This window comes from Penicillium vulpinum (assembly GCF_028829585.1).
Source record: "Penicillium vulpinum strain IBT 29486 chromosome Unknown utg000003l_segment0_segment0, whole genome shotgun sequence".
NCBI lineage: Eukaryota > Fungi > Ascomycota > Eurotiomycetes > Eurotiales > Aspergillaceae > Penicillium > Penicillium vulpinum.
The window spans coordinates 8315620-8327722 of record NW_026643243.1 but is presented as its reverse complement, the minus strand read 5'-3'; the positions used below and the strand labels follow the sequence as shown (position 1 = coordinate 8327722).

General features: G+C 46.0%; 8 protein-coding genes across 8 annotated transcripts; 3 read left to right on the top strand and 5 right to left on the bottom strand.

The window, feature by feature from the left end:
- Positions 1-1956: 1956 nt before the first annotated feature.
- Positions 1957-2341, bottom strand: N7479_008184 (uncharacterized protein; the record flags this gene model as incomplete). Its single annotated transcript, XM_057255878.1, is given in 2 exon segments — positions 1957-2185; positions 2196-2341. The coding sequence occupies 2 exon segments, from the start codon at positions 2339-2341 to the stop codon at positions 1957-1959; spliced, it is 375 nt and encodes a 124-aa protein (XP_057109740.1).
- A 507-nt stretch (positions 2342-2848) lies between these two features.
- On the bottom strand, positions 2849-3375 carry N7479_008183 (uncharacterized protein; the record flags this gene model as incomplete). Its single annotated transcript, XM_057255877.1, has 2 exons — positions 2849-2854; positions 2944-3375. 2 exons carry the CDS (start codon positions 3373-3375, stop codon positions 2849-2851), a joined length of 438 nt encoding a protein of 145 aa, XP_057109739.1.
- A 5-nt stretch (positions 3376-3380) lies between these two features.
- Positions 3381-3683, bottom strand: N7479_008182 (uncharacterized protein; the record flags this gene model as incomplete). The annotated part of the gene is made up of 1 exon (XM_057255876.1): positions 3381-3683. The coding sequence occupies one exon, from the start codon at positions 3681-3683 to the stop codon at positions 3381-3383; it is 303 nt and encodes a 100-aa protein (XP_057109738.1).
- A 283-nt stretch (positions 3684-3966) lies between these two features.
- Positions 3967-4862, top strand: N7479_008181 (Mg2+ transporter protein CorA-like/Zinc transport protein ZntB; the record flags this gene model as incomplete). The annotated part of the gene is made up of 5 exons (XM_057255875.1): positions 3967-4015; positions 4171-4226; positions 4286-4600; positions 4659-4793; positions 4848-4862. The coding sequence occupies 5 exons, from the start codon at positions 3967-3969 to the stop codon at positions 4860-4862; spliced, it is 570 nt and encodes a 189-aa protein (XP_057109737.1).
- Positions 4863-5517: 655 nt separating this feature from the next.
- Positions 5518-7578, bottom strand: N7479_008180 (putative MFS transporter; the record flags this gene model as incomplete). Its single annotated transcript, XM_057255874.1, has 7 exons — positions 5518-5588; positions 5655-5822; positions 5872-6280; positions 6329-6796; positions 6860-7249; positions 7326-7462; positions 7533-7578. The coding sequence occupies 7 exons, from the start codon at positions 7576-7578 to the stop codon at positions 5518-5520; spliced, it is 1689 nt and encodes a 562-aa protein (XP_057109736.1).
- A 1442-nt stretch (positions 7579-9020) lies between these two features.
- Positions 9021-9653, top strand: N7479_008179 (nuclear transcription factor Y subunit beta; the record flags this gene model as incomplete). Its single annotated transcript, XM_057255873.1, has 1 exon — positions 9021-9653. One exon carries the CDS (start codon positions 9021-9023, stop codon positions 9651-9653), a length of 633 nt encoding a protein of 210 aa, XP_057109735.1.
- A 485-nt stretch (positions 9654-10138) lies between these two features.
- On the top strand, positions 10139-10896 carry N7479_008178 (CFEM domain-containing protein; the record flags this gene model as incomplete). The annotated part of the gene is made up of 3 exons (XM_057255872.1): positions 10139-10222; positions 10289-10418; positions 10541-10896. 3 exons carry the CDS (start codon positions 10139-10141, stop codon positions 10894-10896), a joined length of 570 nt encoding a protein of 189 aa, XP_057109734.1.
- Positions 10897-11154: 258 nt separating this feature from the next.
- On the bottom strand, positions 11155-11972 carry N7479_008177 (uncharacterized protein; the record flags this gene model as incomplete). The annotated part of the gene is made up of 3 exons (XM_057255871.1): positions 11155-11226; positions 11300-11722; positions 11835-11972. The coding sequence occupies 3 exons, from the start codon at positions 11970-11972 to the stop codon at positions 11155-11157; spliced, it is 633 nt and encodes a 210-aa protein (XP_057109733.1).
- Between the last annotated feature and the right edge of the window lie 131 nt (positions 11973-12103).

Sequence of the window (12103 nt, the reverse complement as noted above, 5' to 3'; positions counted from 1 at the left end):
TAGCAGAACTATTTATTTCAATGGCTAAAAGATAACTATATATGGCCTGCGTCAAACAACCGTGGACAGGTCGATTTTCTGTTCCATCCCGACTAGACCTTGGGAAGTATTCGCTTTATATAGGGTCTTTCTCTTTGTCTTGATAACCACATCCTACTCGTCCCCCGCTCACTTCTACAACTTCGCATTGATATCAGATGTGCGTGACTTAATTCCAGGCTTACTCGGACTAGCAGGTTAAGAATTAAGAACAATATAAAATGTCGAAGCACAATTCGAAGTTCAAGTTTTTGATAATAGTTTAATTCTCATTTCTCATCATTCAAGTCGCCTTGCTAGTAATATAGACTACTCTTATTATAGTTCCCCCTTCTCCACATATTCATGATGAACAAGGGCCTTGAAGCAATTTATATGGCTTCATACTGACTATGTCTAGATATTGGTAGTAAATATAGAACCATCTTTTTAAGCATTTGCATAACGGTGTAGGGAAAACCTTGACCAATATATGTGAAGAAAATCATCGTGTTGAAAACATATATCCTCCTATCAACAGGTCATATGTCACACATTACAGCTTGCTAGTTGATGGGCATGCTCATATGCATACACCTCATATATATATATATAAGGTGTAGAGAATAGAAGTACTTGCATATGTCAAGCTACTGAGCGTTTCAGGGGAAACTAGTGCGATCCAAAAATGTTATATATACCATAGGTCAGTGAAAAGGTCCCTGCGGGGATTGCGCGACGCGCGGGTGACTAGTATCAGCGAATCCCGACTCTTTTTTTCTCTTGTTATTTATCGTGTCTTACTCTATATATCCGTATCTATATTGATGCCAAAAGAATACTGAACCAACTTGGACTTTCCGACTTTGTTTCTTGAAAAACATGGGATTGTTGATATCCGCCTGAATAGTGGGAATAATGAGCGCAAAGCATGCCCAAGGGCCATTCAACCATGATCCAGACATTGGAGAGACAGAAAACAGCAGAGAGACAACATCAGCTTCTTCGGAGTCCTTGCCCTACTCCGCGTTCAGCATCTCACAGAAAATATGGATCATCGCCCTCGTTGGTTTTGCAGGATGGTTCTCCTCTCTCAGCAGTTTTATCTATTTCCCAGCGATCCCTTCCATTGCTTCGGATCTCGATGTCTCTATTGAACGGATAAATTTGAGCGTTACGGCCTACCTCATCATGTCCGGCATCTTCCCTTCCATTGTGGGCAATGCCGCCGACACGCTCGGCCGGCGGCCCGTCTTTATCGTGACACTGGCCCTTTATGTCGGAGCTAAAATAGGCCTAGCACTGCAATCTTCTTTCGGCCTTCTATTCTTTCTAAGAATGGTCCAGAGTGCGGGTATCTCAGGCTCATACTCTGTAACATATGGTGTCCTGGGCGATTTGTTTACCCCTTCTGAACGGGGCGGGTATTCAGGAATCGTATCCTTTTTTCTTAATACACCACCAAGTGTTGGGCCCGTGATCAGCGGATTGTTGATGTCGAGATGGGGCTGGAGATCAATATTTTGGTTTCTTGCCGCTATTTCGCCATGCTGTCTCCTTGCTATTCTGCTGTTCTTGCCGGAGACGTCTAGACAAGTTGTTGGCGATGGCCGCATAGTAGCGACAGGAGCAAATCGAGTTTTTTTCTCATTTTTATCTCCCTCAAACCTTACCATCGACCGTCAAATACCTATCTCAAAAGGACGCTCATGTCAGATCCCTAAACCTTGGGAATCCCTGGTTGTTCTAGGCCGACCAGGTACTGCCATTGTGATAGGATCTTTTGGAGTCTATTACACGCTATACACTTGTCTCCAAGCATCCTTATCAAGCTTATTTGTTCAAATCTATCACACTTCAGGCTTAGTTTCGGGCTTGACATACCTGCCCTTTGGGGTGGCATGTGCAATCAGTGCCTTTGCTGCTGGTATGGTATAGCTACTTATTACGAATGATCTTGATATTTGTGCTGATTTGGGTGTAGGTAGAATTCTCGATGCTGAATATCGATCCACGGCCTTCAGGCACAATATACCTGTGGACCAGAGCAAGGATCATAATCTTGTATCGTTTCCAGTGGAAGAGGCTCGTTTGCGAATTGTCAAATACTTCCTTGTCGTATGTTGTTTCCTGGTAATTGGCTACGGTTGGTCCCTTCAATACCGAGCTGTGAGTACATCCTTTCATGAGCAATGTTCTCTCTTTTGTAGATAACGCTGATAATCAAAAGCATATGGCCGTGCCTCTTGTTCTTCAATTCTTCATTGGCCTTACTATTCAGGTTTTCTTTACCTCTGCAAGTATTCTTCTCGTCGACCTTCATCCTGAATGCCCCGCCACAACCCAAGCGGCAAATAATTTTGTACGATGTGAAATGTCTGCAGGTATGCTTGCGCTGCTAGATTTGCTTCTTGGGAAGCTTGGTCCGGGATGGTATTTTGTTCTCTTTGCTGCCCTCGCCCTTCTCACCCTATTACCGCTTTATCTTCTAGAAATGAAAGGCATGTCATGGCGACAGAAACGTTCGAAATCAGCAACAAATGATCCAGTGGAGGAAGCAGGGATGGGAGAAGGAAACAAACAGACGATGGCCAATTAGAAAATAGACACCATACTACCAAACAAGGAGCAACTTCTTAACTGCTTGAGGCAAAATAAAAAATCTTATGTGTTGTGCGCTTGGTACACTTGGTGCACAAAGGTTATCTGATACGTAGAAGCATCTATCGATGTTGCGAACAATGTCCAAATGTGAGGTCGCTCTCCCTTTGAATTAGTGGTAAAGTTCAACTTCATATGCAAATAAGAATTCTCCCAGACCCAAAATAATTTACACCTAGTGAAAGATAGAGGATAACAACCTACTGTGTGACAGCACGTTAGTCTAACCTATAATTTCCCATTCTAGAACCATCAACTATATACTATGAACGAAACGTATTGAACTTGAATGCTTGTCTTTATTTTACAAAGATGCTCCTGCATATTCCCTCCCAAGTCCTCTATACCTAAATGCGCGGCTAGGACTTGTCTGATTTTGTCCCAAATATCTTTCCGCGCACTTATGACAGCTTCCTGGCGTTCTGTTGCAAGACTATATATGTAATTTTGTGCCACATTATCTGAAATGAAGCGCAGATATCCGAATCGAATATTGTTATCTTGGCAAGTTTCTGCTAGGTAGCCGACCTCGCAGTCCACCCAGTCTGCATCCTTTTTGTTTCTGGCGAACCAATCCTCAGTTTCGACCAAGGGGCTTGGCACTGTAACATGAGTCCCCTGGTAGATGTGTTCAATTTTCATTGTCGATAGTGTCGTATTGAGTGGGCTATCCCAAGAAATAAGCTTGCCATGCATACGGCTCATTCGCCAGTGACTAGCACCTGATTTTGCACATCCTGGGTTCTCAATGAACCTGCTTTGCCCATGTAAAGAACGTTGGATATGTTGTTCTGGGCTCGCATTGTGCGAACGGCATTTCCAATGATACCACCCCAAAGGCTCATCATGCTTCCCACACAGGCAACAACACTTCCGTCAGCCAGGTAGAAGCGTTTCCATGCAAATAACTGGTTTGGGATATCTGTCCCCGTCTCCCAAGTATAATCCTCGTTGGTGGCCAGATGATCCACATATCCGGGGATGACTGTATCGACAGCACCCATAAATTGCAAATTTGACTGTCAGAGAATATTCATACAAGCTTCTGAAGAAGGTAGAATATATTCTACCACCAATGCAGGCGCCTTAATCGAATTCAGATTAAGGTGATATGCGATGAGGAGGGCATAATGTTGCACGTAGTCTTGTCCAGGGAAACACCTGATTTCCAGCGTCTCGTTGACGATAACCGCTGTTGGTCGATACCAATTAAATCGTTTGTCCCGTTTCTCGGTATGTGAAATATATACATTGGGAGCACTTCGAGTATAGTGGCCACAGACCAGAATGCGCGGCCAAACGCGGCTCCTTGAAGCGGATGGATTTTCCCATCGATGTATGCCTTAAGAGTTTCGTGCATCAAATCTTTTTCAACTTGGCGAGAGTCATGGTCAACTCTTACTACAGCCATTGCTGTTCCGGGTTAATTCCGACCCTTGTAAATACAATTCACGGTTCGGGGTTAAGAATTTGCACTGAGTATCGTAGTAGACCAGTGCGAAGAAGACTTGTGGAGTTTCCAGAAGCCAGTGCGAGATAGAGAGAAGGTATTTGCGTCTAAAAATATGATACAGAATGCGGTTTATATATCTGACAACCTCAATAGGGACGAGGTCAGGAACTATTCAAAGAAACCAGCTCTCATGACAACGATGAAACATTTGACTCTCTTGTCGAACGATACACTCGGCTTCACGAATTGTCACGACATGTGATTCATATCTCCGAGGCAATGGATGCGGCCTCCAACAACCTTTGCGCCATTGTGCGAGATCACGATCTCTGGATCCACTCAACTGCTCGTTCTTCTACAGCAACAAAGAGACTCTCAAAAGCCCTACTGCTTCGTGAAAACATGATTTCCAATTTGAATTTCCGGGCCAAGTCATTTGCAAGTTGGATGGACAATGAGATCAAATGTGTGAGTGGTACCTACAAAAGGAGTATTTTGAGACCTTGCTAAATTACATTCAACATAGGCCTCCAACTTTGTGGCCGTTGCCGATAATAACATCTCTAAAGGCATTCTCAAGCAAATTCGCAACGAAGGCAAAGTATTGTCCGACACCGTGTCTGCCCTCACATTGCTCTTTTTACCAGACACTTTTATCTCGGTGGGCTATAATCCCAACCCTTTTTTTCGAACAAAACTTACCCCTTTTTGCAAGGATTTTTCGGTATGAATTTCTTCATCCTCCAAACCAACAGCACGACGCAAAATTTACAATGGGAGGCACATCCGAAGATCTGGGGTTTCTTCGTTTGCACACTTCCAATTACCATATGTGGCTTCTTCGTTTTCATGCTAGAATTCAACTTGTTTGTTTTTCTTGAAGACGTGAAAGAATTCATATGTGCTATTTTCAGTCGAGAGATCCTGAAAATCCCAATCCTAAGACGTTGGCTTCTTCATATGAGCCAAGAAAGTCGTATAGGAGTTTCGGATTCTCTAGGCGTGCTACGTTGCACAGTGCACCTAGGATTTAGGCACATATATAGCTGTATGTGCCTTTGCGAGAGCGCTAAACGAAATTTGATATTTCTCGTCCAGTGCGCAAAAGCAACACCCAATGAATATTGCACCATACCACATAACACTTAAGAGAACAACCTTGGAAGAAAACCTGGAATCTCATCGTGTTAACAATCATCCTTATTGCAAAAGTGCCCATTCATTTATCATCAGCTAATATTATCACCCCGCAAGTTCAGATGGGAGTGTAAATTTTGTGGTACCGAATTGTGTAAAAATGTTTAAGGCTTGTAGCCTGGCCAGGTGTGCTTGTTCTATTACTCATAATCCCCTGTACTGCTGAAACTTCCCGCATTGCCAGGATATTACCGGAGATGAAGCATGTCAAGGATGTCATAACGCGCAAAGAAAGACCGGTTCCATTTCCCAAACACATCTATATCGGGGAAATGGTTAGTCAGGTGGAAATGAAGATGAATGCCGCAGACTTAGTAAAACTTACACATGGGGATACTCAACAGGCAGATGCCCACTTGTATGCTACCGATGATAGTCATGGTATGCTTGATTCCCCCGTGGGCAAACCAATTATAAGCGAAAAATGTCAGAACAAAGCTGAACATGTTTTTGAAAACCAGCATGCAGGTAAATGCCTCGACGGCCATCTCGCCTAGTACTGTTAGCCGTCATTTCTACCCAATGCCTGATGATTCACGTACGGTGAGCATCGACGATATATAGTGAAGCAGCTACAGCGCCCATCACCATACCGACGATCAAGAATGCGAAGAAGACGTCTGGTAGAAGCCAGCCATATTGCATCACATCGTTTGCAGTCCATCCGAACCCATAGATTCCGATGCCACAGAAAATGAGTTGGGGAATTACCAAGAGGATCCGGAATTCAGGCTCGTATTTGCCGCAGTTGAGTCGGATCATCAACTTGTTGATAGAATCAGAAAGCAGAGCAGACAATATGAGACCCACAATGGAGCCAATGAAAGCACCTGTGTAAAGATACCCGGTCTGGTCTTCCTGGAACCACATTGGAGGTCCGAGGAACACGATTGCTAGAACCACACCCACGAAGACCGCCCATCCGATGACAGCGCCTTGGATCAGACAAGCCTGGACTTTAATCAGTGGGTGAAACTAAATGCGAAATTAGGTACTTACCCAGAGAATGGCTGGATGGAAGAACAAGGGGAATGGACGAAGGAGCAGCTTGAAGAAGCTTTCATCTGTCTTTCGTCCATTGAAAAGCCTAAGCGATTTAGCAAAAGAATCCTTCTCGGGTACTTTTTTCACGGCTTCGGTCCTCGAGATTGCGTCCAGGCCGTTGGAGTCTGATCCAAGCTCTTTGGTATCATTATTAGAAGCTCCATTGAGCGGAATATGACATTCCATGGACTCACCCTGCCCATCGCTTTGCTTGAAGTCGATATTCAAGTAAGCAGAGCGCCGGAAGGCAGTTTCAGGCACGAAAAAGAACATCAATGGCAATGAAGCACCGAGGAAAATTGCCACAAAGTAGAAAGACCACTGCCATCCCATGGACTTGGTGATCTTGCCCACTACAACGGGAGTCAGAAAGGCCGCGCCAAAGAGTGCAACATTGGATACAGCCATTCGCTTTCCTCGTTCCTGTAATATCTCAATCAGTCTCCTCATATCTCAAACCTGCGGAGGGAATAAGGCCCGACTCACATGAACGAAATAAAGGTCGCCAACACAGGCATTGACCAGCGCCTCAAACGGAGCCAATGCAACACCCTGGAATATCCGTGCCCATATGAGACTATTCACGTTTTTGCCACTAACCCCAGCCCAGATACAGCTGATAATCATCAAGATATTCCCGATTAGGAACAGATGACGTTTACCCCAGACTCGAGCCGTCGGCACGATGAGAATACCCGCCACGCCAACACCACAAAGGTGATACCCAGTTAACAGGGCCGCTGTTGTGAAACTAATTTCTTCGTAATCTGCAATGGCAACTGTATTCGAGGCGAGGATAGAGCTGAGGGATGTGCAGAGGATGGTTACGGAGCAGAGGATAGCAAGGATCATATCGCGTCGCCATAATGGCCAGTTCTGATGGAACCGTTTGGGTCAGCTTTTGTGTGATTGTGGAACCAAGACTTGGGATATTGTGCTCTCTGGGACATACCAAAGGGTCGTTTGGGTCGTCGCTCGGTTGCGGAACGAGGATAATTGGCTGGTTGCCCGACCAGTCGCATTTGAGACCTGGACCGCCTGGGGTCTGATCGCTCGCATCGCTGTTTTGTTCGTAGATATCGATGGTGCCTGGAGGTTCCGAGTTATGATGAGCCACTTTGGATTCGTTGGCGCCTAGGCGAGGGTAGGTAAATCTTACCTGGGACATGCGCAAGTTTCGTATCTTCCAGTACTCCAAGACCCATGATTGCAAGAAGCTAGAGAGGCGGTGCTTGTAGGTAATGCAGCGGCTTAATAGAAAGCAAAACCAAGGCAGGAGGGGTATGGAGTACAGCAGCTCAGACCAAGTCTCAGCCTTCTGAATATGGAAGCTACATGGGAAGTCTTCTCGGGGCCAATAGGAATAAATAGTAGATATGAACAAAGATCAAATTTCTTACTTTTAGGACTTAATATAGTCCTAAATTTAAGACCAACCTTAGGAAAGATAAGCAGTTCGGTCGATATATTAAGGCCCGGATGTGGGCGTAACCTGCAGGGTTGAATGTGATAAGGCGAATTCCAAATTATTTTCTATGATACAATATACTACATTGAAAACTACTAGTATATTTAAGACTCTATTCTAGGTACATTTAGGCCAACCGGAAGCCGTTACAATTTAGCAGTAGAACACGCACATAACGCGGGGAAAGCCACTGACGATGTTTGCGCCTGGAAAAACGTTGGAAAAGCTTAGACGGCGCTTCTAAGCTTGAACCGAGGCATCACATTCGGGCTTGAACATTGAATCCAATATTCGGCGTGCAGATGGACCTATGCGGTCAAGAACGAAACAGATCTAAAGAAGTGGATTTTCTTTGTAGTACACATGCCAGAACCCACAACTTCGGTGTTGATCGGGGACCCGCCCACTGTGGTGTAAACAGGACAACCAATTCTAACGGGGAGCTTGCATATTTTCCATTGGCACCTTGTGATTGGTATAAAGTGTACGCCGTAAAACCCGAATGATCGTCATTGAAGAGAAAATAAACGGTGTGGAAGCGGAGTATAGTAGGAAAAGAAGGTGATGAGAGGTCTGTTCTTGGAATATAGTTCGTAAATAAATGCCACAGCCGCCGAAACACCAATATCCACAGCTAGGCCAAGATCTCTAGTAATACCAATACATGGTGTTCTCAGGCCATTTGGGACCTATCGATTTGATCTACATACCACAACGGTCCTTAGCCCAGGTCCCAATATTGAATGCAGTAGGCCCAATTTCGGATACGGACTTTGCTGTCTACAATACGCATCGATAGCACGAATATCTAGGGGAAGAGACAGGAGCAGAGCAGGAATTTGTATTTACCGCCGTTCTTACCATCACGTGACCGTAACGTATCATGTGACAGTCATGTGACGATCAGTATCATTGGACATCACCATTCGTAGCTTCCAGAGCTAGCTAGACTCTCAAGTTGTGAAACGCAGTATTCCCACAGAAGCGGTTGCAACGTGATCGCGTTATATATTGAAGCTGGATCTTTCTTTTTGAAGAGCTATACCCCGCATCATTGCCAAATCCCAACCACCGGGTTGACGCTCTCCTCACCTAAGACTACTGTGCAGCGAGCACGCGCACAAGCATTGACGCCAATCCCAAAATCCACTACTACACATATTCAGTCCAATTTTAACCATGTCGGCCTCTCCTTCAAAGGAACATGATCTTGACCCGGAGACGCAATCGGGAGAAGAGCAAGACAAGGATCACCATGACGCGCAGGGACACCAAGGCGAGTTTGAGGTGAAGGAACAAGATCGGTGGCTTCCAATTGCCAATGTGGCTCGTATAATGAAGCTTGCGCTTCCCGACAATGCGAAAATCGCAAAAGAAGCCAAGGAATGCATGCAGGAATGTGTGAGCGAGTACATCTCATTTATCACGAGTGAAGCCTCGGAGAAATGCCAGCAGGAGAAGCGCAAAACAGTCAACGGCGAAGATATCCTATTCGCTATGACCTCGCTTGGCTTTGAGAATTACGCTGAAGCTCTCAAGATCTACCTATCCAAATATCGTGAGACCCAATCTGCCCGCGGCGACAACCAGAGACCCCCAAGTGCTGGGTATGGAGCCGGAGCTGGAGGACCGGTTGGTGGCCAGGGCGGAAGCGGATCTGGGCTAGCTCGTCCAACGGGGTTTCCTAATGCGGAAGGCGCAAATGCGATGTCGAACCTCAACCTTGACCCGTCCGAGCAAGACGCCTCTGCCTACGGCTATCCGCCCATAGTTGGCCAGTCTCACAACGGCGCAGCCGGCGAGTCATACTAGTGCATGATTTGAAGGGGTTAGCTGAGGGATATTGCGGCTAGTTTCAATATCGGCTGCATGTCCTGGAGATCCCCGGCACTATTGATCTCGACGCAAGTCTAAGTGGGGGCCCCTTTGTTCATCTGCACTGGTAGGTATCGCGGCTATTTGACATAGAAAGAGGGAGAGATAGACGTGGGGTGCCGTTAAATACCCCCCTATGTATAATACCCAGGAGTTATGATATTTAATATCCAATCATTCAAAAATACCACCATACTGAATTTTGTGGAGAAATCCAAGCCAAAATCTGATTGTTTTGCGGGGAAATCTGGCTACCGACGGTTGATCTGCACATGCGCGTACTAGTGTATTTTTGACTTATCAATTGGTGTATTACCACGACCTGCCAGTGGCTACTACCTGACCAAGAGAAAGAAAACTTCTCACATTTCCTCCCCTACCAATTACTCACTTCATCCAACAGCCCATCTACACCTGCAAACATGAAGTTCACAATTATTTTCGCCCTGGCAGCTCTGCTGACCACTACCGCTGCTCAAGGCTTGGGTGATCTCCCCGACTGCTCGGTATGTGTTTATAGTCAATCTATAACTGTGCCAAATGTGCCGTCTGCTAAACAGCCCATTCTATAGAAAGCATGTGCTACAGGTTCAATCCCCCAGAGCTGTGGCATTGATTTCAAGTGTGTCTGCGAATCCAAGTCCTTCCTGAGCGATGTTGCCTGCTGCATCGCCGATAAATGCTCCAAAACGGACCAGGATAGTAAGTTTTCTTCCCTCTCATCTGTCCCCAATCGAGTGTGCAAATGTAGGATTATTCCAAGTGGCTAGCACAATGGATAGCGGAATATATTCAGTGAGCTGATATATTATTCTTCACCACAGCAACCATTAAGGTCGCCAAGTCAATCTGTGCCCGGGGTGGTGTGACCGATTTACCCACCGAGGTTGTCTGCTCGAGCAGCAAGTCTAGTTCCAGCTCTGGCACCAGCACCAGTGCTAGCTCCAACTCCACCGAGACTGGAACCAAGTCTAACACTGAGACCTCGGCGGCGACCAAGACTGATAATTTGACTACTGTGACGGGCGCCAAAGCTTCTACCACCACGCACAAGGCGTCGTCCACTACTTCGTCCACCTCTGCTGCTGCGACTAGCACTGGCGTTGCTGCGTTTTCCCACAAGGATTCCTCGTTCGTGGCTGCTGCCGGTGCTGCGGCCGCGTTCGCCATTCTGATCTAGAATGAAGCGTGCTGGATGATCTCTGATTTCAGGAGAGATATTATGTTTAGCAACGTTGAAATTTCTTCACAAGGATATTGAGGATGGAAACACGAAAAACTGGCTGAGGAGGCACCTGTGTCTTATTTTATCCACGACATAGTTTTAATTGATCAGGTACACAGTGTGTGACTGCCATCGCTTTTTAATGGCGATGGAATAGTTCGTAATAATAATAATACACTTGTAGAAATAAATACCGAGGAACCATGACAATATTCACATTTCACGGGTATCCTCTAGCAGCTTGGTCAGGCGTTCCTGGCGCTCCTCACGGAGGGTGGTGAAAGTCTATAGAGTAGCACATTAGCCTGAAAAACTGCCAACAGGATCAACCCTGCCAGATTAAAAAACTCCCACTTACCCAGAACCAAAACATCATTTCGAAGAAAGTAAAGCTGAAGACCACCCGGTTCTTCAGGCGATTCAAGCCTCCAATACTCGCAGCACTTGTATAAGATGAGGCCAGGTGTTCACCTTTGCCCTGGTAGATAAAGAATGCAATGCCGGCATACACAGCAAAACGGCACGCAGCAACTGCGACCCAAACGCTCCAGTAAACCGTCAAGGACTTGGTGATATATTCAGGCAGACGCTGTAGAACCTGTAGGTCCTCGGCGGGGAGGTTGCCGTTTCGCAACGGCCGGATATAGGGGAGAGCTTCATCGAGGGCTTCATGGAATGGGATGTTGGACAGCAGGACGAGGTCGATAAGGGCCTCCACGAAGAGGAGTATAGCACAGAAGGTGAAGGGGGATTGTTGCGGGCTTGACAGGGATGGAAAGTCCTGTATTGTGGGTGTTAGCAGTCAACGTCAATAATTCAAGTACATCTAGGTAGATCCATTGCCGATATGATAGGAATGGGGTTGTGAATCGGGGATGTTGGTGTGGGCTTACAATTTGCAAGGCTTCTCCCATCATAAACACTAGATCACAGTCCGTAATAACCTCCGGACTCTTGACCAGGTAGCCAGCGACCACAAGCAGACACACAGCATGTATCTGGATAAGGGTCTTAGAAGAAATGAGAACCATGATGGGCAAGTCACAATGGCAAAGGGTTGTGGACAAGAGGAAGTTCCAAAAGTCACGGAGATAACTTGGAGAGTTGGTCCGAGTGTTTTTGGTTGTGAGCCATGTGGGGAAAAGCAGCTCCGGTCGAGATT